We start from the raw sequence: 21663 nt of genomic DNA, 5'->3' as shown, positions 1-21663 counted from the left end.
GGAACTGATATAGGACAAATATCACAGGTTCGCCCACGGTGCGTTGTCGGAACATTAAAAATATTAAGGTACATGTACATGGAATCAACATGAAGAGAAATATAACAATATTTTTGTAATAGACCATAAAGTTTAATAAATGAACTAACAAATAAGACGAAAACACATGTTGAACTGATGATATTCTGCCTTATATAAATTAGATTCATTTAGCCTTATTTTCGCCTCGCGATGATTGCTAAACTGTAAATAAGATTTAGTAAAAAATAAGTTTTGTATTTTTTATTAATCCTTCAAACCCCGTTGCACACGTGTACAGTGCACTGCAGCAGCCAACAGTGAATCTAAAGACTAGGCGAAGGGACGAGCAGCGGCAGGACATGCACCAACACATTCATACTGCGTGAGCGTCAAACGAGACAAAACACAGTTGAGCCAACTTGCTTCATGGCTCGTCCGTAAGAGCAAACGAGACGGCGCTGTAGCAGGGGAAGCGAGCAGCACGACGTTTTTGTTCCAGGCTGGGCGAAAATTTCTCCTCCACGGCAAGGCATGTGCGAAAACGCAAGAGCGAGTAGCCCTATACCGCCACACGTCCGTGCAAGCAGGATAGCGCCAATCAACGCTAGAGCGAGAAGCACGCACACACACAGCTGCTCTGCTCTCACCAACTGCCAGCTCGTGCTCCAGCCGAGAGTCCGCGCGGGCTCGTTCAGTTTGTTTCTCTCTCGCAAAGCGAACGGACGTGTGTGTGCAGCGCTGCGTGCGTCTTGTCGCGTCGAATTTGTTTTGTTTTAAATTCTAACAGCCCAGTTGCGTTAGCATTCTAAAAAGCGAACGAAAAAAAAAAATCCTTCTTTGCCGCCGATCTCGGAAGTGCGTTTTTTGTGTGTGAATTAAAGCAGAAGAAAAAAAAAACTACCGCTTCGACACGTGTGCCTGCGTACACACGGGCGAAGGTAACGTGGGACGGCATATCGTGTCAGCTTTGACCGTTTGTTGCGTTTGCCGTTTTGCTGTTGCTGTTGTTATTGTTGGGGTTCTTCTTCTGTTTCTCGAAGCCCGAATTCCTCCAGGAAGAAGTGGTTGCCTGTGCGCGCCTGTTGCTCTGTGAGTGTGTGTGCTTCCGCACGTGTGTGTGTGTGCGCACTGATCTGTGATCTTGTTCACGGTTGAGCCAAAAGTTAAAAGAAAGCAAAAGAAAAAAAAAGAAGTGTTGACGCATACGGAAGGGGGCGAAAATAATCTCCAACGCGGGTGAAAGTTCCGAAAAAGATCGATCGATTCCTGCTCCTCATCCCCCCCCCCCTCCCTGCAATATACCTGCCGTGCCTACTGCGCCAGTGTATGTGGTGTATCGCTGCGTGTGCGTGTGTGCTACGTCTCGTTGTGGAATAAAAAATTGTGCGTGTGCAAACGTCATCACCAATCCCCCAAAAAAATATAAAAAAAATCACCATTCGTCGTAGCAGGCAGTTGCACGTCTCATCTTGTTACGGATCTGCAAAGCGGAGGTTTTTTTTTCCCACACACAAAACAACTCACTCACACACACATACGTACGCACACAGCTCAGCCGCGGATAGAAGTTGTTCTGCAAACGGCGCACAGTGTGTGAGATCGAGTGTTTAGAGTGAGAGAGAGAGAGAGAGAGGATCGAGCAATTCCGGAAGGGGGGTTTGTGTGTGTGTGTGCGTGCGTGTTGTAAGTAGCAGGAAGAAGCGATCGTACGGCGGCTGTCAAGATGAACAAATCCTGTGCCCGGTGCCAGAAGGTGGTCTATCCGATCGAGGAGCTAAAATGCTTGGACAAGGTAAGCCTTTCCCCCTTTATTGTCTTTTAAGTACAAAGTGTATGTGTGTGTTAAGTCATCCCCGTCGCCCAAAAGGGTCATTTTCTGCAATATGGTGTTTTGTATTCTCTCCATTACATCTCTTCTTGATCATTGTGTTTGTGTGTCTATGGCTGTGTGTGTGTCGATCATCTCCGGTCAGGGCAGCGCGAGGGCGTCGAGGTTAGTGTGTGCGTGAGACCTGCAGAGGCTCGCACACACCTTCACCATCAAAGGCACACGGAGCCCAACGATCGAGGGTTTTAAAACGCGCAGCGCTTAAAAGAAGAGAAAAAACCCGCTCAAAGGCACGATGGAATGTGACGGGCTGGCCCAACAAAATTCAACAAAACGTACAAAAAACGACAATGATATATCTGTGGCCATTGATCCGGAAATGGTGGGTTTTGTGCTTTGTGTGACAGAATGATTTCAACGTCCCGATCGACGGGAAGCGCCCTCGCGATCAGCTACGCCGCTTGGTGTAACTATTAAATCACTCCGTCGTGGCTGTCACACGCAATGACGTCATCGGTGGTGATGACGGTGCGCAAAATAATAATAATAATAATAATAATAATAGCACAAACAGAGATCAAGCACGTTCGATCGTGGGCTTTGTTTTGTAGTCGCAAAAAAGCAACAAATGAAACTCAAATCCGGGAGGCAAGTAAGGAATTTACAGCTTCCACGGCGAAAGATGCCACCCGGCGATAAGCAGCAGTGAATAGTGTTTGGAATGTGGCACTGCGATGTTGCTTTTAAAGTGCCTCGTTTTTCCCCCGTTTCTATTGCTTCACCCTTGCGCATGCAAAACAGGTAATAGGAGACGAACTTTTTCGCGCACACAACAATTTCGCGCTGATAAGCGCAACTGGGCGCAACTTGGAACGTCTTTCCTACACAGCAGAAGCTTTTTCATGGCAAAAAAAAGAAACAAAAATGCGCAATCTTCCTATCACATGACACGCCGGGGACTGGAATAAATCATTCGCAGGGGCGACCAAAAACCCCCCCCCCCCCCCCCAGATAATGATTTTTCTCCCTTAGGTATTTGTGGTTGCACGTTGCTGCACGCTGGTGCTGATAAGATAAGGAATGGGAACGGTGTAAAAGTGAGCTTCCCTCTCGTCCCTCCGCCGTCCCTTAGCAAAACAGTACACATTTCCCCTTCTAACGGACATCCGCATCAGTAGCACATGCCACGGGAATTTGAGAGTGTCCCTTTGTGTTTTTGTCACCCAAAACAATCGAATGAATCATACACAAAGGTGATGTAGTTTCCCCCCTTTTTTTTGGTTCGTCAATTTTCAATGTCTGAAATCAAACCAAACCCCACTTCTTCTCCCCCGCTGTGGCCCTTGAAGTGAGGCATTTATTTTTGTGACCTTCATGTGTGTGTGTGAGTGTGCGTGTGTTTGCAAAATTATGCTTACTACTTGTGAAATGCAAAACCGCCGCAGGTTGACGAAGCTATTTTGTTTTTGTTTTGTTTGTAATGTTGCCGCCGCCTTCATTTCACGTGTACAACATAATACCCACCCACCCCCCCGGGAATGTCGGGGATGCCGACGCCTACCACCTTGCAACACCTTGAGAGGGAGAGAGAGGCGATGCGTAGTGCAGCGTAAAGGGCTGTTTGTTTATTATTTTTTTGTTAAATGAACTTTACGCAAAGTATTTCATGCGCGTGTGGTGGGGGAAGGTGTGCTGCGTATGGAGGCCACCATCCAACGTTCTCATGCTGCACAATCGCGTAGAGGGTGGCATACCGTGTGTGTGTGTGTTTTCACAAACACAAGTTGCAGCATACGTTTGCTATTTTATGTGTTTTTTTCTTTCTTCTGTTTGCTCTATCGCTCGCTTTGCGTAATAAAACAATTATGAAAACATGTGTTTTCCACGGTGCTCAGAGGGCTTGGGTGTGCAAAAAAAAAAGCGCGGGGTGTGGGTTGGATGCAAATGCAACACCCCGAACCCGAGAGCAGTTCCGATTCCGCCGATGAGTGAAGGCGTTAAATGGAGTGGCAACAAGCTATTACTCCATCGTTATTTATCATTTGTTTGCTAGTAGCGGAGGAGGTGTTACTGGGGTGTACTGGAAAAAGGGAAAATTGAATTTCCCATGCTCAGTTGCTTTAGCTCGACGTGCGCTATGATGTGCGCGGAAAAGCAGGTCAAACTATGAAGTAAGCAGTTTAGAGTTTAAAGGGCGATTTTATTTGAGTTTTGCTAAGCTAAAAGATTTGAGTTTTGTCACATTAAACTGACGGTGTGCGCTTGCCGAATCTGGATCTGATTGCTCCCACCCCTGGTGCCACACCGAGCTGCCCACAGACCTGCGCAAACCATTCTATTGGCCGATCTTTCCTTATGCCCTGCATGCACCAAAAGGAGGCAACATTTCGCTTCGCCCCATTCATCGAATGCATCCAAACGGAACGATCGGGCGATGGTCATGGTCACACGGCGGAGGAGAAGAACCGTTCCCGCGGGGGAAGCGAAGAAAATAAATCAGCGGGCACCCGAAATGGCGAAAGCGAAACACACACACACGCACGCACACACATACACAGTTTCGTTTCTTTTGTTTCCACGTTACCTGCACTATGTTGCAGTATGGTAAGGCGGGGTAAAATGGCACTGTTAAGCAGTTTAATAAATATTCCACAAAACACAATTATTCGTACATTATTTTATGCCCTCACTATTTATCTATGGATTAAAATTGCCACATAGATTGAAAATAATGTAAACATACGAAACACGTGAACAACAAAAACTGCTGTTTCACGTGTCGCTATTTTGACACGCGTGGCAAAATGGGCCTAGCTCTGGACCAAAATCAAAGTCCATGTAGCATACAGGTCGATGCATGTGTTAGGAAAAAAACAGGAGTTTGGCTTTTTTCCTAAAACATCTTTAAAACGATATTGTTTGGTGATCTTTCAAGTGTAATCAATATTAAGGAGTGCCATGTACCCAAAAAAAAAAAAAAAAACATCCAAAAACCATTGATATTCTGAAGAATCTGGCGCATCGAAAACAGTGAATAGGGTCCTTTCCGTTGTAAGTTCGTAGGCTGAAATTTCAGCCTGTCAGCTGTTTGCATTGTATAGCAGTTCTCAAGCAGCTATCTAAGTGGATATAATATACAGGTGGGCTTATCCCAAGGTTTATGAATTCAGAAGGCTGATTTTTATCGCTTCTGCTTCTGAATGAAGATTTTAAGAGTGTTTTGTGTATTCGCTTTCAGGAGGCTAGCTTGCTTGAACAAAAGTTTTTCCCCATCCTGTCAAAAAGTGATATTCAAATTTGGTTATAAAAAACATACTATGAGACCACCTGGACTACATACACTTTGATTCTGGATTCCATCACCAGATCTTTTTATACACCTTGGGACAAATGTAAACACCACCTTGTTTTGCCAGTTTTCGAATCTTGAATCTAATTCTAGCTTTAAGGCTAGAATAATCTAAACTTAAACTTGCAGGCTAGTTTTATGTGTGGTTTTGTTTGTAGTGTTTACATGATTTCAGCCTCCAACTGTCAAACTCTAAACAAAAACGGACTAGAATCGTGAAGGGCCCCAATATTGAGTAAACCCCGTGTGATTGTTACGGATTTTCGCTGGGAGAACACATTTGAACATATTGTGGACTCAATTGAATTAAGAAACACGAAAAGATCTAAAAAAATAGCCTCCTTCACTTCGAGCTTGTGTGCGTGCGTGTAGAAATAAACAAGACAACTGTCAAATCCAAGATCTTTGCAAAAAAGCTATTAATATTAGGGTAAAAAAAGCTATGCATCGATCTGTATCCTATATGGACATATGGAAACAAAACGTGAAACGTCAATATGCTACTAAATCTTATTTTGTATTTTTCGTGGTTATTTTTTCTACTAAGGGTTATAAAATTAACATGATGTTCATAGTACGCTTCAATGAATTCATTTTGGACCTTGGAATTTATCGTTGCTGTGAAAAAATGCTCAAATAAAAGGTGCCCATTATGCCCCGTTTTCCCCAGCTCTACTTAACGCAGCTGGTTTATCCCGGTTAACACAACACCATTCCATATGCGGCGGTTCGATCGATCTGTGTGTGTGTGTGAGCGTGCGAATTGTTTCTACTTTTAGACGAAGCAGGAGAACTCTGCTTGACCAGCGGTCCATGTGGTCGATCTTTACTGCTGAGCGCTATTTTCATCGTTTTCAAACCAAGCATCGTTTAATAGATGATAAGTAGTTTGCACAAAAAGAAGGAACACACGCACCCAAAACGATACCATCTAATCCGGCGGGTGTTTGGGGAAAAACGTGTCGATTTTGGGGAGGTGAGATCATTCCCAGATCGTGTTTATACATGCTTTTAGCAGCTTAAGCTGGGTGGAATAAAAAACAACGAATAATGTGCTCCTCTTCGCAGAATGGATGTCTTTAGAGCTGTGATGCAAAGAATCTTCTTAATTTTTTGGACGCGAGGGTCGTGCACGGTGGCGGCCAGGAAATAGGTTTCCTTTTCAAGTGCCCCTTTTAACCCTCACGGAGCCCTTCCCCACCTTATCTGTGGCTACGACATTTGATCGCGTGTAGGTCTCTGGTCTTCCCCGTTCCAAGCGGCAAAGATCATGTCTATCTTTCGCTTCTTAAAAGAAAAAGAACACAAACAGTGTGTGCCTCATTCTAGCGCTCCGGGAAGAAAAACATTCGCATTATTTATAGGCAGCAGACGCGTCGACCTAATGCACTGCAAACCGTTACCGTTGCGGGCAGACAACTGCAGCGTGTCGTGGTGGTGCCGGAAATGCATGCAACGGAGTGCACAAAAAGTGCACGGAGCTGCCTGCACACGCACGCACCCGGATAGCTGTGTGTGTGTGTGCGTCTTTTGAAAGGCCTCGATTCATTCAGGATGACGCCCAATCCCATCCGCCGGGAATTGGATGGGGTGGTGGTGTGGATACAGAATAAATCTAAATGCAGCGTTAAGGGGAAATTAAATTAGCTCTTCGCTCTTTGCTGACCGAAGCGGGAGGTTTGAATCATAATTTTAGCCTCAGTTTTCTGTTGAAAAGCCCTCCCCTCTACCCCTGGGACACGTGTACCGGATGGCATGCTGTTCCAGAATTAACTCTACAAATTGTTTTGAAGTTGACTCATACACCAATCATTTTCATTGGCATTAAGTAGGGAATCGTGATTCATTACCTATTTCACCATATCGTGTGCGTTGATTATTCCTTTGCATACAATAGGGCAAAGGCAGGCATCTAGCTAAAATTCTGCGCTTGGATCGCAAGTTTGTTCCCCAAGGAGCGTCAAATTTGGCAAATTTATTGCCCTCAAATCAAGTACTTCCTTTTATGTGCATCAGTTCCAGCGGCATTCCAAGAACTTAAGCGTCTCTCTCTCTCTCTCTCTCTCTCTCTCTCTCTCTCTCTCTCTGTCTCTCTCTCTCTATCTCTGTGTTTTTGTGTGCTTGTGTGCAAATTTGGTTGTGCATGACCAACTGTAACAACCACCCCCTTCGAGCAGCATACAGAACTCATCCAACCGCTACCCTTAGACGAGGGAGCGCCATTGTTCAGGTCCAATAAAGCACAATCAGCAACTATAACCTCTCCCCCCTGTCTGCCGGTTGAGCTGAGAGGGAGATGAGCAATTTTCATCAATTGTCCTATCCATACACCAGCGCCTGTTTGCGTCCCTCATAACGCGTCTGGACTTCCCCGGCCTGGACTCACTCACCACACAACAGTTACTGTGCGTACGGTTTTGGTAATTGGTGTTCGTACCAGATGTTGCTGGATGCGTGAATTCTAGCGAGTAGATCGATCTTGTTGTAACCATAAAAGGTGTGGTGTCGTGGTCTGGAGCGACCGCATCTACCGGCACATTTGGAAGCGAAATGTGCCAGATGTACCCCCGAAAAAAAAAAGATCGCCGAGATTCAACAACCCGCGAATCATCGTGCTCTTGCTCTCTGCTCTCAGTGTTCCTAAGTGAATGCGCAAATAATTGCACTGCAGCTGACACACACACACACACGCACACGTACCGGTGATCTCAAACATTCCAGTTGATTGTGATCGTGGAGCACAACAGCACATCTGTTTCTTCGCGTACAGTTTGACATTGCTAATGCGTTTGCACTAGTGGTGGGAGCTCGGAATTGGACCTACCCGATTCCAATTCCGTGTTCGGAATCAGTTCCGGAGCCGATTCCGATTTCGGAGTCCATTCCGGAGCCGATTCCGGAGTTGACACCGGAGCTGATTCCAGAGTTGACTCCGGAGCTGATTCCACAGTTGACTCCGGAGCCGATTCCGGAGTTGATTCCGGAGCCGATTACCGAGCGAAATCAGTCCGAGGATCTCCATGAGAATGGATCTTTTAACAAGTAATGGTTGATTTTTTGCGGTTATCAATACGTAGTATGAGTATGAGACCCAAACGCCTATTTTTATGGCGATGCCGAAACTGACTCCGTTTGGAAGCCGATTCTAATTTAGGAGCCAATTCCAATAGGAGAGCCGATTTCGATTTCGGAGTTGATTCCGGAACCGATTCCGAATCCAGAGTTGATTCCGGAAGCAATTCCGATTCCGGAGTCGATTCCGGAACCGATTCCGATTCCGGAATCAATTATGGAGCCGATTCCGATTCCGGAATCAATTATGGAGCCGATTCCGATTCTGGAGCCGATTCCGATTCTGGAGCCGATTCCGATTCTGGAGCCGATTCCGGAACCAATTCCCGAGTCGATTCCGATTCCGGAGCCGATTCCGAAATCGATTCCGGAAACTGATCCCGGACCTACTATCCGGAATCGATTCCAGAAAACTGCGGTGCTAACAGGAATCGATTGCGACAAAAACTTCATTGTTCCCATCACTAGGTTGCACGCCCGGACACAAAAAAAAAAACAGCATGACGTAAGCGGCTGCTGCTGCGCAAAGTGTGTTTGTGTGTCTTTATGATGTGCGGCTATTGAGCTCACGTCATCTCTTGCTGGAGCATTGTCCAGTGTTCTAGGCTATTGGAGGTGTATTAGATCACCGATCGATTTGGTGCTTGTAAAAATGTTTTTTTTTTTTACAAATTATTACACCCTCCGCTTTTTCCTATCTGTAGCTCGTTGTGTTGACTGGAGGATTGTGTTGCGTTTTCTTACTTTTTTGTTGTTTAACTCCAGCGCCCAATTGACCACCCTTGATCGTCACCGTGTTCACCTTGAGAATGAATAGCTGAAAGCTGCTTGCGTGTTTGTGGAACGCCACGACGAGCTTTATGGATTCCATAGTACGCTGGTCGAAGCTGTCTGGCGTCGACGCACACGTTTTGCTACTACCGCGCGAGATCAATCGTGAACGTGATTCAAACGTTTGCGTCAAGCGACGACAGTTGGATGATGTTGTGGAGCACCCTCAGCAGTCTCACCCTCTTCCCCCTCCGTTTTGATTAGACATTCCAAGCACACCGGACCCGGCCCAAGTGTCGCGCGTGTTTTGCTGCGTGCCCTGGCTGCTAACAACCATCGCCGTCGCTAAAACGATAGCAATGGCAGCCGCGGGCCAGCTGTAAGCAACCCCATCGTGGCTTCGGCTATCTGTCGTGTCCGAACCATGAGGTGGCGGTATTGCGTCCCTCTCACGCACTCTTTCCCCTGCAAAAATGGAGGGATGTTTCGCTCTAAATTTGATCGAACTGTTCGAAGCCTATTCGATACATCGGGAAATAAAGGGGGCCAAGTGTACGGTGGTGTGTTGCACATTTGTTGCAGCTGCACTTTGTTCCCGCAACTGGCACAGGGGTGTTGCAGGGGTCGATTGCACCCCTGACAGAAGGGGGTTTTGTGCAAGGGCCAGAACGCCACCACCGGGACTAATTGTTCGGTTCCGGTTTCGGGACTCTCCTCTCCCATCATGGTTTCGGGACGGACAACGTGTAATGGTTTACCTTTTTTGTGTCGTTAACAATCGATACATTTAAAATCAATTTCATGGCCTTAAAGTGATATTGGACGATAATTTGCAGGGAAGGGAAGGTGACACGATGATCTCTGATATCGATTGACGTATGCAGCTGGCGGAGAAAGAAATGGATTGATTATATAGTTTTGCATATTTTTATTCAAAAACTCGTTAATAAATATTGTTAAGAGCAGGTAGGCAAAGACAGACTCGTTAAGGAAAATGTTAAAAAGCTAGTGGTGGCATTTTTGAAACGACAAGTTCGCTCAGCCGTGAATATAGGAATTATAAGCGCCACTTCTAACACCTCAGAAACTGCAGAATCTAAGGCATTTGTAAAATATTGGGCATTAACAGCTGACGTTGTTCCAGCTTATTTATAGAAGAACATTTAGGAAATTACTCCACGGTGAAAGTCCATGACTCCAGCATGTTTGATGGACTATTCAAGTCCAAATTCAACTTTTTGATCATTGTAATCCCATAGAATCTCATCTATTCCTGACCGATGTCATATATCAATGACTCTTTCTTTTCATTGATTAAATTTATCCAAGTCGGGGCAAGATGCTTTCTTTAGTTGCTGGATAGTTTATGTATTTCGATTTCGATCCTTACTTAAAGTATTTGATGTCATCTGTTCATCACACATTGGTATAAGAAGTAAAACAAATCAACAAATTTCGTTGCCCGGTGTCACTTCTTTCCTTACCACAGAATAGTGTTGGGTTTCATGAATCATTCGTTGAGATTCATTCATATGAATCTTCAGTGATGAGTGATTGGAATCTCGAGTCGAATCTTCAAAGATTCATGAATCTGTAAAGATTCACGAATCTTCAAAGATTCATGAATCTGTAAAAATTTACGAATCTTCAAAGATTCATGATTATCTAAATATTCATGAATCTCCAAAGATTCTATAAGATTCAAGATTCATAAATCCAATAAAATTTATATATCTCTTGGGATTCCTGAATCGTTAGAGATGTATGATCTCCATAATATTGAATTTGCTCAATCCCACCTACAACTTGCCCGTTGTCGGTTCAACTGCGTGGTACTTTCCAAGAAAAAAAGTTTCAAAAGCCGTATTGCTTATTATGAAGTTAAGAGATGTATGAATCCTTAGAGTTTTATGAATCCCTAGAGATTCGGTTATCTTTCTAGATATAAGAAACTTATGAGATTCATGAATCTTTCGAGATTCATGAATCTTTCGAGATTCACTTGAGATTCATGAATCATTCCAATAGGGATTCAGATTCTTTGAATCATTCCAAAGATTCATTCAGATTCATGAATCTGAATCTGAATTACCCAACACTACCACAGAATGTCCGTCTTTCCCACTATAGTGGGAACCACCAAACCACCAAAAAACAAATATTGATATTGCTTTCATTGCCGTTCTTTCCCCAATTTTTTGTATAATAACCACTGCAGCTCATTCACTTAGTAAAACTGCCGAGCATATAAATAATGCAAGTTGCAGTGCTTAAGATCCCTAGTAGTCAAATTAGATCTCGAATGTTACCAATTTGGTAGATATCATGTCAACAATCTTGTCAGATGGGTTGTTATACTTTCAGGGATGCTGCCTAGTTGAATTATTCGATAATCATGTATTTATGAGAAGTGTCTATCTTACCCGCAGTGTCCGTCTTCACTTACCTTGCTTGTGAGCTCTTCAAGTGAAGAAATATCAAACTTCTAGCTCATGATTTTTTTTACCCTGATCCTATGGACTAAACTATTGTTGTCAAATTGTACTCAAATTTATTAGCAAACAACCATAAACCAAAAATCAAATTTGATATCTTCTAGTAAATGATAGCAACTAGCCTCATGTTACCAAACTTTGCATGATCTCACTGCAAGGCAGTGAGTGGCGCTATCGCCTCTCGCCATTTGCCTCTAAACTAATGTAACCATCTCGGACGAAAAACCAACAACGGTGCTAATTTTTGAATAACTTATTCACATAATCTATTCATCCCAGTCCTGTTTTGTGCGTGTCACTTTGATGTTTCTTTCCCCATACGTTTTTTTTTCATTTGTTCGTTTCGCTCGATTAATCGAACAGCCTACAAATCTGACCCATAAGTAGTCTGTAAAAACCCGTTCTCCTTGGTGCGCAAGATCGAGTGGATCAATTTTGTTGTTGTTGTTGTTGTTGTTGTTGTTGTAAGCAGTGGTTGATTGTTTTTTTCGATTCCGTTCAAAAGCTATTGTGACTGTGGCCAATGTCGCGCCACGACCGAACGTGACAATGTAACCCATGGCTGATGGAGTCTTATGTCAATGTCTGGTGACGACGCCGATGATGAGGGGGTTTCGTTTTGGAATTTTTATCGGTGAATATTTAACATTCCAGTGTCACACTCGATCGATAACTGGGGAGTGAGGAAAGTGGAGGAGATACTGGGGCTGGTGCCTGATAAACCTGGTGTTCGAATTCATTAACGCGGCGTGCGTCGTGAAGAGCGTATTTGGGAAGTTGGACTTCCGCATTTTGCTTTTGATGCTTTCGCTTTCGCCTAAAACTGTATATGTGAGTGAGTGCTTTGCAGTTGATTAAAGACGACCGACGATCGTTTGATTTGCATTTGTCAGCGCCAGCTCCGGATGCGATTGATATCGATGCGCTTTCTCCTGTCATTTGGGGCAAACCCCATTATGAAATTGGTTACCTTTTTTTGTGGAACAAACATTAGACATAAATATTGCTCAAAACCATAAGTCCAGCAATGTGGATACAAAGAGCAATCGAGCGAGTGAAAATAAGGCCACCGCTGCGTGTGGACTACTCCACAAGCTACAAAAAGGGGTGGCACTCGCATCCGACACAGACCAAAGCGAGCCAAAGGCGAGAGAGAGACCGCGCGCAACCAGACTAGGTCGTACAGAAATGGAAAAGTTGAAACCCAACCAGATCGTCACTGAAACTGAAAGCTGCTCAGCAAGTTGTCCTGTGGCCGCTCCCCCATTTCTGTAGCGCACACGCTTCTCGGACGATCCTCGGGCGCGACTGGTGGAGGGCGCTCCCGATGCGCATTGGCGCTTTACGCAACGGGGGGAAAATAATTATACAAATCATCGGCAGATCACGGGATGTGTGGCAAAGTATACAATGGGGCCGAAGGGGCCACCGAACGAGGAGGGGGGTTTACCTTGCACCAAATTTTGCGCAAATGGTTAATATTGTGGCGCGAATGGAGCGCAAAAGGATTGTTTATAATATGCATTAATTTAATTGGCAATGTAAAACCCACACGCTTTGCCTGGGGGCCCGGTTGCAGTTGGTGGTAAGCACACAGTCGCAGCCGTCCTTGTTCCTCCCCCTTGGGGTGCGTAATCTAAACAAGCGACGTGCATAATCGACCACGGCTGCGTCTATAGCAGCACCGAGGCTTAAATGCTGCAGCAATTACGCAATCGAATGTTCCTCCTTCTGGGGTTGCGTCACGCGTGGAACACAACCTTTTTTTCCCTCTCACTCTCTCTCTCTCTCTCTCTCTCTCTCTCTGACCTGTGCTGGTTGCACACAGGAGTGTATGTACTTATAAGGGGGTTAGAGGGGAGGAGGGGGCGATGTTATTTTAAAGCAAAACATCTTGCAATATCGGTATTGCTGAAAGGTTACTTGCTCCAAGTTGGAAGAATCTTAGACTCGCAAAAAAAAGGAAAAAAGTTCAACTTGGCATAGTGATTTTATTTTTAAAATAAGGATTCTGTTTTCAATCAATTTTGGATGCTTAAGAATAAAAAAATTACAATGTGCAAAGCTGTTAAAAAATGAAACAAAATTAAATTAATTTTTATCCCAAGAGTTTGCATAACTTCAGGCGCTTATTACCATGCCAAAATGTGAAACAATTCGCAAAACCAAATTTATACATTATTTTTATTAAATTAAATTGCTCATTTTTCGCCCCATTATCAAATGGGCCATTTTGTTTACTCCGTAATCCGTTCACTTCTCTATTTCTCTTGCACGAGAACGTAGTTGGCAAACAAAAAAAAAACTGAACCCGAAAAAGATGTGCTTTTGCGCATGAAGTGTTCGCGTGTAGCCATGCCGCCCGGGCCCCAACCCGTGATCACACTTCCCGGCCGATCAGGGGGGCGGCTGGGGCAAGGTCACAATCTCGCTTGTGACCACCACCGCAGAGCGGTCTCGCTTTCGCTCCCCGCCAAGCGCGCTCCTTCCTTCGATGGGTTGCGACTCTTTATGGGCATCTTGATCGGGCGGCCCAAGAAAACACCGTGCAGCGAGCTACTTTCCGCTCGGATCGTGAAGTTTGCAATGGTTTGTTTCAGCGTCTCTTGCGAGCAATAGGGGGGGGGGGAAGCAACGACGATCGACCGGTTTTTCGGTTGCATGGACCGTCGAGATCGTTTTCAAACGATCCTCGTCCACGGGAACCTGTTCGATCGCGACTTTGCACACACACACACACACACACATACAGAACACATGCACCAAAGGGGATGATGTGTACGATGGTGTGCAATCGAGCATAAATGTGTGTATCTTCCCCTCGTGGTTGGTGGTTGTCCCGGGGTTGAGAGCGAAAACGCGCCCATGTGGGAACGCGGGTGGATCGACGTGTGTGTTGTTCCCCTTGATTGGTCGTCCGGAACCACTCGCCAAACCCGAACCCGTGCACTGGGAAACGATTGTGTCAACTTGGGTTGGGACGGGTTGACCGGAGTGGTTAGAGAGCAAAAAAAAAAAATGGTCCAACTACAATTGGAAACCGGGCGCGCGCCCGCTCGCTCTGTGTTTGAACTTGAACTGGCCACCCCGATGGATGGCGGTGGGACGCTACAAAGACACTCCATTAGCTGTGTCACAAACGGTTTTTTGTTGTGTGTGTGACAAAACTATGTCCGACAGTTCGTTAAGGTTTGCTGCGCATTATTGTTGTGGCCAGCGGCTTTCGGTCTCGATTAATTGGGTGGCGCATTTTTACAAATAACGAATTTAATTATACATCTAGGAGTAACATGTTTTTTGAAGCAGTTTATTGTTGTTAAAAGAAACAGTCTACAAACATTTGTCATTTTTCAAAGTTAAACCCCACTAATTGATTGCTCGATTGCCGTTTTCATGAACGGTTTGCGAATGTGTTTGAAAAATTCCACTTAAACAAACAATGCTGCTTGCATTCTTCTTGTAGGTTCACACAATTAAAAAGGAATTTTGCTTAGATTTGGCAGCGCTTTGAGCGAAGCATCTTCCTGTGATTAACAATTCAGCTGAAAAGACACTGCTTCTGCAAAAAATCATTTCAGTAAGAGCAAAAGAGAAGAAGATATTGAGAATGAGGAACTTTAAAAACGATTCAGCAAAAGGACTTGACTTTTGATTCACCTTTGGATGTGCCCAAAAAGTGACCAAAAATTATGGGTTTCTCCTTCTACTCAAAAGTCTCTTTTTTACGCAAGCCTCCCCTTTTGAAGGAAGTTAAATGCACGTTCAGAACATGGTTTATTGAGCATTAAGCAATGTACAGTCGAGGCACCACTTTTGCATGTCGTTGCCGTGGCCACAGCAAGTGGCAAAACGTTGGGAAAGTTACATCACGATCACTGCTGACCACATAGTCCCATCGCCGTCTTTGTAATCAAACCCCCGTGCACAATACACTTTCACCATTGACCCCTTGTGGCAAGCACCAGCAGCAGCAGCAGCAGCAGCGTGTAGTGCAGACATTAACATAGCTTCTGCTGTTCGGTCGGATCGCCCGGAACGGAACCGGAAAGAAACATTCCACCCGACCCGGATATGCAATGTGACCCTTTCCCTCGCACAAAGGCCGGCGAGGAATGTTTTAATCGACAAAACGACGATGGCTTTTTTTCTTCTGCTGCCGTTTTCGTGGCCTAAACAGTATTTGGAAGGTGTTAAAAAGAGATGGGGATGAAATTATCCAACAGAATTGGGGTTATTACACCTGAGAAGGGTTTGAATAGTTTTCTGTCTCCTCGGTCCTGCTTGACGTTGAGCTCTGGGCCTCTGAGCCTCTGAGGGTTGTCGGCGACGAAGGGCTCGCTTTCCGTTCCTCCGAATCACTTTCCCTTTTTTTGCTGACGCCTAAACGCTAGACTCCTTCTGTCACGGGTTCGTCGCTTGTACGTTTCTAGGCATAAAAAGCGAGATCAAGATCGTGCACCACGCCGATGTGCAGCGAAACGACTCCCCACCAAATGCACCAATGACAATCGATGATGATCGTCGCCTGTGGGCTTTTCTTCTGCTCCGAGCTTCCTCTAATGCCATCCGCTCCCTTCGCCCGGGTCATTCGTCATGACTGCTTTCCAGCTTTTCCAGTCAAACCAAACCGCACAAAAAAGTTTGACGCCGAGTTAGGAGTGAAGGAGAAAGTTGCCGCGTGTGTGTGTGTGGCATCATCAGCGCTCAGCTGCAATAATGCCATCGCCATTCGTGTCGCTTGCTGCCACCGCGTGCCTAGTGTCGGATGTCATCATTCAAAACCCTGCTCGCCCGCTTCCTTGTGCGCCGCAACTGTGGAGTGAAGAAAGCTTTTCCCATTTTTGGGGGAAAAGTAACCGGTGACGTTGACAATTGCGCTACGACGCAGTTTGGGAGTAGCAGCAAGTTTGTAACTCTTTTCTTTGTACATGTACAGCCCGGAGAAGAAGGTGTCCGTTCGCCTTTTTTTTGGTGGCGGCGTTGATGGCGGTTACATTACTTGCGCCATAAAACACTCAGCTACAGCTCTTTCCTATCTTCATGAACATGTCCGGTCCGGTGTGCTGCGTGTGTCCAAATGTGGCCACAGTTACGTAAACGGATATGAGGGCTCATCAACACCCAACGCCGCCGCTCCATCTCCTGTTCGTGCGTGGTATCACGTGCATATCCGAACTCTACCGACGCCACTGCTGCTGAATCGGAAGCGTTTAGTTGCGTACATGACACTGTTTCACTTTCCATTTCGATTAATTACCGAGCGTAAATGGACCCAGGGGGTGGTGACGGCGATAGTAATAGTAGTAGTAGTAGTAGTAGTCGATTCAGCTCTGTTCGGTCGGGGTATTAGTCCATTTGCGCTGTTGAGCGATGACGGGGGGAGAGATAATGATAGGCTGTCCAAATAATTCGACGCTACATTTCTCATCCGGTTGTTGGCGGAACACATTGAGGTTTGACTTGTGTTGGGTTGGGTACTAATACCCATCAGCTGATTCCGTGTAATCGTGCGTGCGTACGTGCCCTCTTGGCGAGGAGTTGAAGTCGTGCAATTAGAATTAGCCATTAGGAAGCGAAACGCCCGCTCGTCGAGGCAAGCGGAAGAATTTGAAGGACTTCCTATTTTATAGTTGACGGCAGGTTGGTCGGCAGGGGTCGACAAAATCCGGTGGGTGATAAGTATTTTGCAACTCGATTGTTCATGCTTCTTAAACAGTAGAATTATGATGACTACTTTTGCAGGACAACAGTTTTTCAACTTAATCTTCATTTAAGAGGATTTAGGGATAGAGGGCGTGCAAAAATGTTAAAGAATGAAATTTCTCGCAAAAGCAGTTAACAGGCTGGTAGAGAAAAGAAACTCATGAATCTTCCATTGTAATTTGCAAGATTAATGAAACTAACTTTTAAGTAATAGCTCTCGCAAATAACTCTTCCGGTGGTGTTTTTCATTAGCTAAAGCCAGAAGTGTATTAAAGATGCCTTTTTTGGTTAACAATGCTTAATAGTCTTTTGGGAATTTAAGTTCCTTTTTCAAAAATGTACCTCAGGCTCTTCATTTCTTTCAATCTGGTTCTTCTCTGAAAAGTTGTGCCGAATCCTATCTTGAGTGATGCAATTTCAAACGTTCACAAGATGTTCGTAGCTTGAACTCTTATTGATAAAGTGTCATGATATGAGATATTGGATACTTTCAATGCTCTTCTTATCATCTTGATCAATTTCTCTTAAACAGTAAGCAAATTGCGTTTTTTCTGTGAATTTTGCAGAAGTTCTAGCTGTTTCGACCATCGAATTGATAAACAAACTGCTGATTAAAGGTTTGATTACCGTCGCAACAAAAATGAAGGCTTTAAAATTTGAGACATTAAACAAAACCACGCCACGCGGAACTTCTAATCTAGTTAACGAGTGTAATTACTCAGCACATATTTGTGTAATGGAGTTGTTACGCCTAGCACGCTAATCAGTTAATCGTGCATTAGTTCCTCCCTATCGCTCTCGTAACTAGGTATTCTGCAAAATTTGTGTTCAATAGTGTGTTTTGCGCTCTGCGTGTGGCTCTTTTTCTCCCCCTTCTACCCAATGATTGATAACCTTTTCGTGAGGGTATCGCTTGGCACTGACTAAAATTGACGAAGAACCGGCGCTATGCTTGAATGCATGAGGTACTTTTGTGGAGGAGCTGCAGCAGAGCAAGGAACTTCACAAAACTTCACGAAACAACACTCCGCTGGTACCATCCGGGGCAAATGATGGACAAACATGCACTGTCAAAATTTATAACCAAGCACTAAAGGTTGGCATTGCTCCAGTCCTCCTAGGTCACTGGATAGGGTGAGCAAGGCACTCGAACTTGAAGTTTCCTTGGAACTTCTGGCAAATGCAGTACTTTTTGTTTGGTGCAGTGTTTCTCCCTTCATACAGACATTTTCACCTGACGCGCGGGATGTCATAATATTTGGGCACTTTTTCACATGCACACACACAAAACGCATAAGTTACCCACTTTCGTCGCGATGAGTTTGATAGTGGAAATTGTAGCCACCTAAAATGGTAGATTCGTTTGCAATCTTCCCTGTTGGCGAGGTGCGTCCGTAAGCTTGACACGTTGTTTTGTTACTGGTACGGCGGCACAAGCCAAAAGGAAGACACCTATGCCTTCTTGCTCGCTGTCCGAAAGTGTTTTACCATACTCGCAAAGGGTATTGTGCGGGAATTCCACGACACGAGGCCCGTTACTGATGGTGTACAACGCTTCCCTTGCGCAGTTTCTGTTATCTAGCACGCACCAGCTACGGTAGCGTACGCGCCCAATGTTTTGCAGGCTCTTATCACGCCCCGAAATGAAAATGTTTTTAGTCAGTATATACAAACATGAGAGTTATCACATAATCGTGGTTGTAAGGGTTTTCGTGAGTTTGGCGCAAAATTCACGAAGGATGCAGAGATTTTGATATAAAGTGAAATGTTGACCCTGGTTAGTGGTCAGAGTTCGTTGAAGTTGCAGTCACAATGGAGTCCAATGTCTGGATGTCGCGTTCGTTTCACCTGCTGCTAGTGCTGGTCTGTAGTCTAGCCAGTCTGGCATCAGCCCGTCATGCCTACGGTCCAAGTAAGTCGTACGCCTATGTACCGTATTCTCAGGAACAAGTGATGGGATCTTAACAACTCCAATTCTTTTCTCCAAATTTTTTACCCAGAATGTTGTCCACCGAATGAGGTACTGCTATGGTGTCCTCCCGTCTGTGAACCAACCTGCGACAACGACTGCGTGCCCACGCCGAGCGGAGTTCCAATGGAAACCTGCGTCTGCAAACCAGGCTTCGTCCGACATCAGGGTCGCTGTATTGAGAAGTGCGAATGTCCGGCACCGTGCCCACCACCAACGGAACCTCCAACAGAGTGTCCTCCAGTGGAGATGACTCCAAAACCCTGTGGCCGTACGTTCTACGGCGTGAGCCGCAATGAAGATGTCGTACCATCGTCGTTCAAACCTGGGCCATACTTCCAACAGACTGCACAGTATTCCTCCCAGCCACGCCCATTCGTACATCCTAACCCGTACTCCATGATGTCTCAGTCGCAGAACCTTTCGCAAAGCTCCAACTATCTCTACCGGCCGGTGCGACCGTGCCCACCGAAACGGGACCCCCCAACCACGGTATCGCCGTTCGACGTGTGTCCACCGAACGAGATACAGCAGCCATCGCCGATCTGCTGTGAGGAGACGTGCACGACCAACTGTGCCGCTGTGCTCTGTCCGGCTCAGCCTCCGACGGGTCCGCTCGTGTGTACCTGCGACAGTGGGTTCGTGCGGCACGAGGGTCGCTGTATCAAGCGGGAGGAGTGTCCGGTACAGGAGCCGGTAAAGGTGTGCGGTCCAAACTCCCGGTACAGCCCCTGCACGCCCTGCTGCCAGCCGACGTGTGACAACGACTGTAGCAAGATCTTCTGCATCGCAGCCTGCACAAGCCCACCGACTTGTGTCTGCAACGAGGGCTACGTACTGCACAAGGGCCGCTGCATACTGCCGTCCGAGTGTCCCGGCAAGTGCCCACCAGCTACGGAAGCACCACCCCGTCCGTGCCACTACCCCGAGAGTGTTCCGCGAAAGTGTCCACCACCGACGACGGCAGCTCCTCCCTGTCAGGTGCACCATTACACCGAGAGTCCTCGCAAGTGTCCCGCGGCTACTCCAGCTCCGTCCTACGGCTCCGTCTATTACCCACAGAGGACGTGCCCGCCGGCCTGTCCGCCCGGCGCCAGTCTGCGTCCCTTCAAACCGTGCTGCGTGGACACGTGCACAACCGACTGTCGTGTGGTGCGGTGTGCGGAAAGTTATACCGGACCACCGACCTGCGTGTGTGAGTACGGGCTAGTGATGCACAAAAACCGGTGTATTCCGCGGGAACACTGTCCAAGCACGAGCGAGCCGACCTATGGCGGCGGTGGTGGTAGCTACGCCAATACTTACCCATTCTTGATGGATTGATGAAGATTTTATTTATAATAAATTATTATTGTTTTTTGGAGAATAATGTAGAAAGTAACAAATTGTTGGTGTGCCTTATTTGATGAATTTATTGCCTGCAGAGAGAGAGAAAGAGTCTTTTATTTTGCTGAGTTATAACGGTTATAACGCAATAGAGAATAAAAACTCAGTAGCGTGAAAAATTACTGCGAGTAAGTTGCTAGTCGGCGATGAGATCACTCAGCGAGATATTACGCATCAAAGAGTTATTTAACTCATAATATATTTGATTCGCTGTTGGCAGAGCTGCTAGGCAACTTGAAGAGTTAAATCATGCATGGAGAACTAACTCGGGAAAGAACTATATAATCACTGTGAGAGAGTTGACTTACGGTTTGATGTGTCATCTCGCTTTAACTCTAAAAAAGCGGTTTAATAAGTCATGAATCACTGTGGTGAGTTAAAAGTCGTACAGAGTTTCAATGGAGATTTAACTCTCGAAAGAATTACTCAAGTCACTAATGATTCAATTCACTGTCAGTGGAACTGGAAGGGTTAATTCTGAAAACAGTTAAGTAACTCACAAATGACTGAATTAACAAATGAGCTAAATGATCTCTTCGTGATGGCTTAATTGAACTAACTCATTTCAAAGAGTTAACTCTTTCACTCTTTCTGGCTCAGAATACATTCCATTAGTTTTAGCACATACAGATGTAGGAGCTACATCTTCTTCATGTTTTACCTAAGAAAACTAACCATTTCTCTTTCTCGCACCTACATTCTCATTCCAGACCTGGCACAAGACGTGCTTCAAATGTCACGAGTGTGGCATGACGCTCAACATGAAGACGTACAAAGGCTTCAACAAACTGCCCTACTGTGAAGCGTAAGTAAACCATTGCAATTTTTATTCTACCCAAGCTGCAGACTGAGGGTGTGGGTTGGTTGCGCCAAAGCCGAAGGTGGAGCGCGAAACTCGTACGCTGCTGCCCAACCCCATGTCCAGCAGATGCCCTTGATGCTCGTCTGATATTGTCCAGAGCGCGCACCCGCACAAGCATGTGGATGGTTGGTTTTGTAAACTGTTTTACAGTTTTGTGTTTTGTTCTTTCGTGACCACTTTCGCACTGTTGCCTGGTACCGGCCAACT

The 21663-nt window shown here is 45.6% G+C and overlaps 1 protein-coding gene across 1 annotated transcript in view; it reads left to right on the top strand.

Annotated features, from left to right (window-relative positions):
- Positions 1 to 706: 706 nt before the first annotated feature.
- Positions 707 to 21663, top strand: part of LOC120953678 (LIM and SH3 domain protein Lasp) — a 57905-nt gene continuing 36948 nt past the window's right edge. Inside the window, exons 1-2 of the mRNA XM_040373835.2 lie at positions 707 to 1813; positions 21305 to 21399. Of these exons, the coding sequence (XP_040229769.2) occupies positions 1745 to 1813; positions 21305 to 21399 (164 nt within the window). The 5' untranslated portion in view covers positions 707 to 1744. The remainder of the gene's footprint in view (positions 1814 to 21304; positions 21400 to 21663) is intronic.

This window comes from Anopheles coluzzii, chromosome 2 (genome assembly GCF_943734685.1).
Source record: "Anopheles coluzzii chromosome 2, AcolN3, whole genome shotgun sequence".
Classification (NCBI taxonomy): domain Eukaryota; kingdom Metazoa; phylum Arthropoda; class Insecta; order Diptera; family Culicidae; genus Anopheles; species Anopheles coluzzii.
This window is presented reverse-complemented; position numbering and strand designations above follow the sequence as displayed.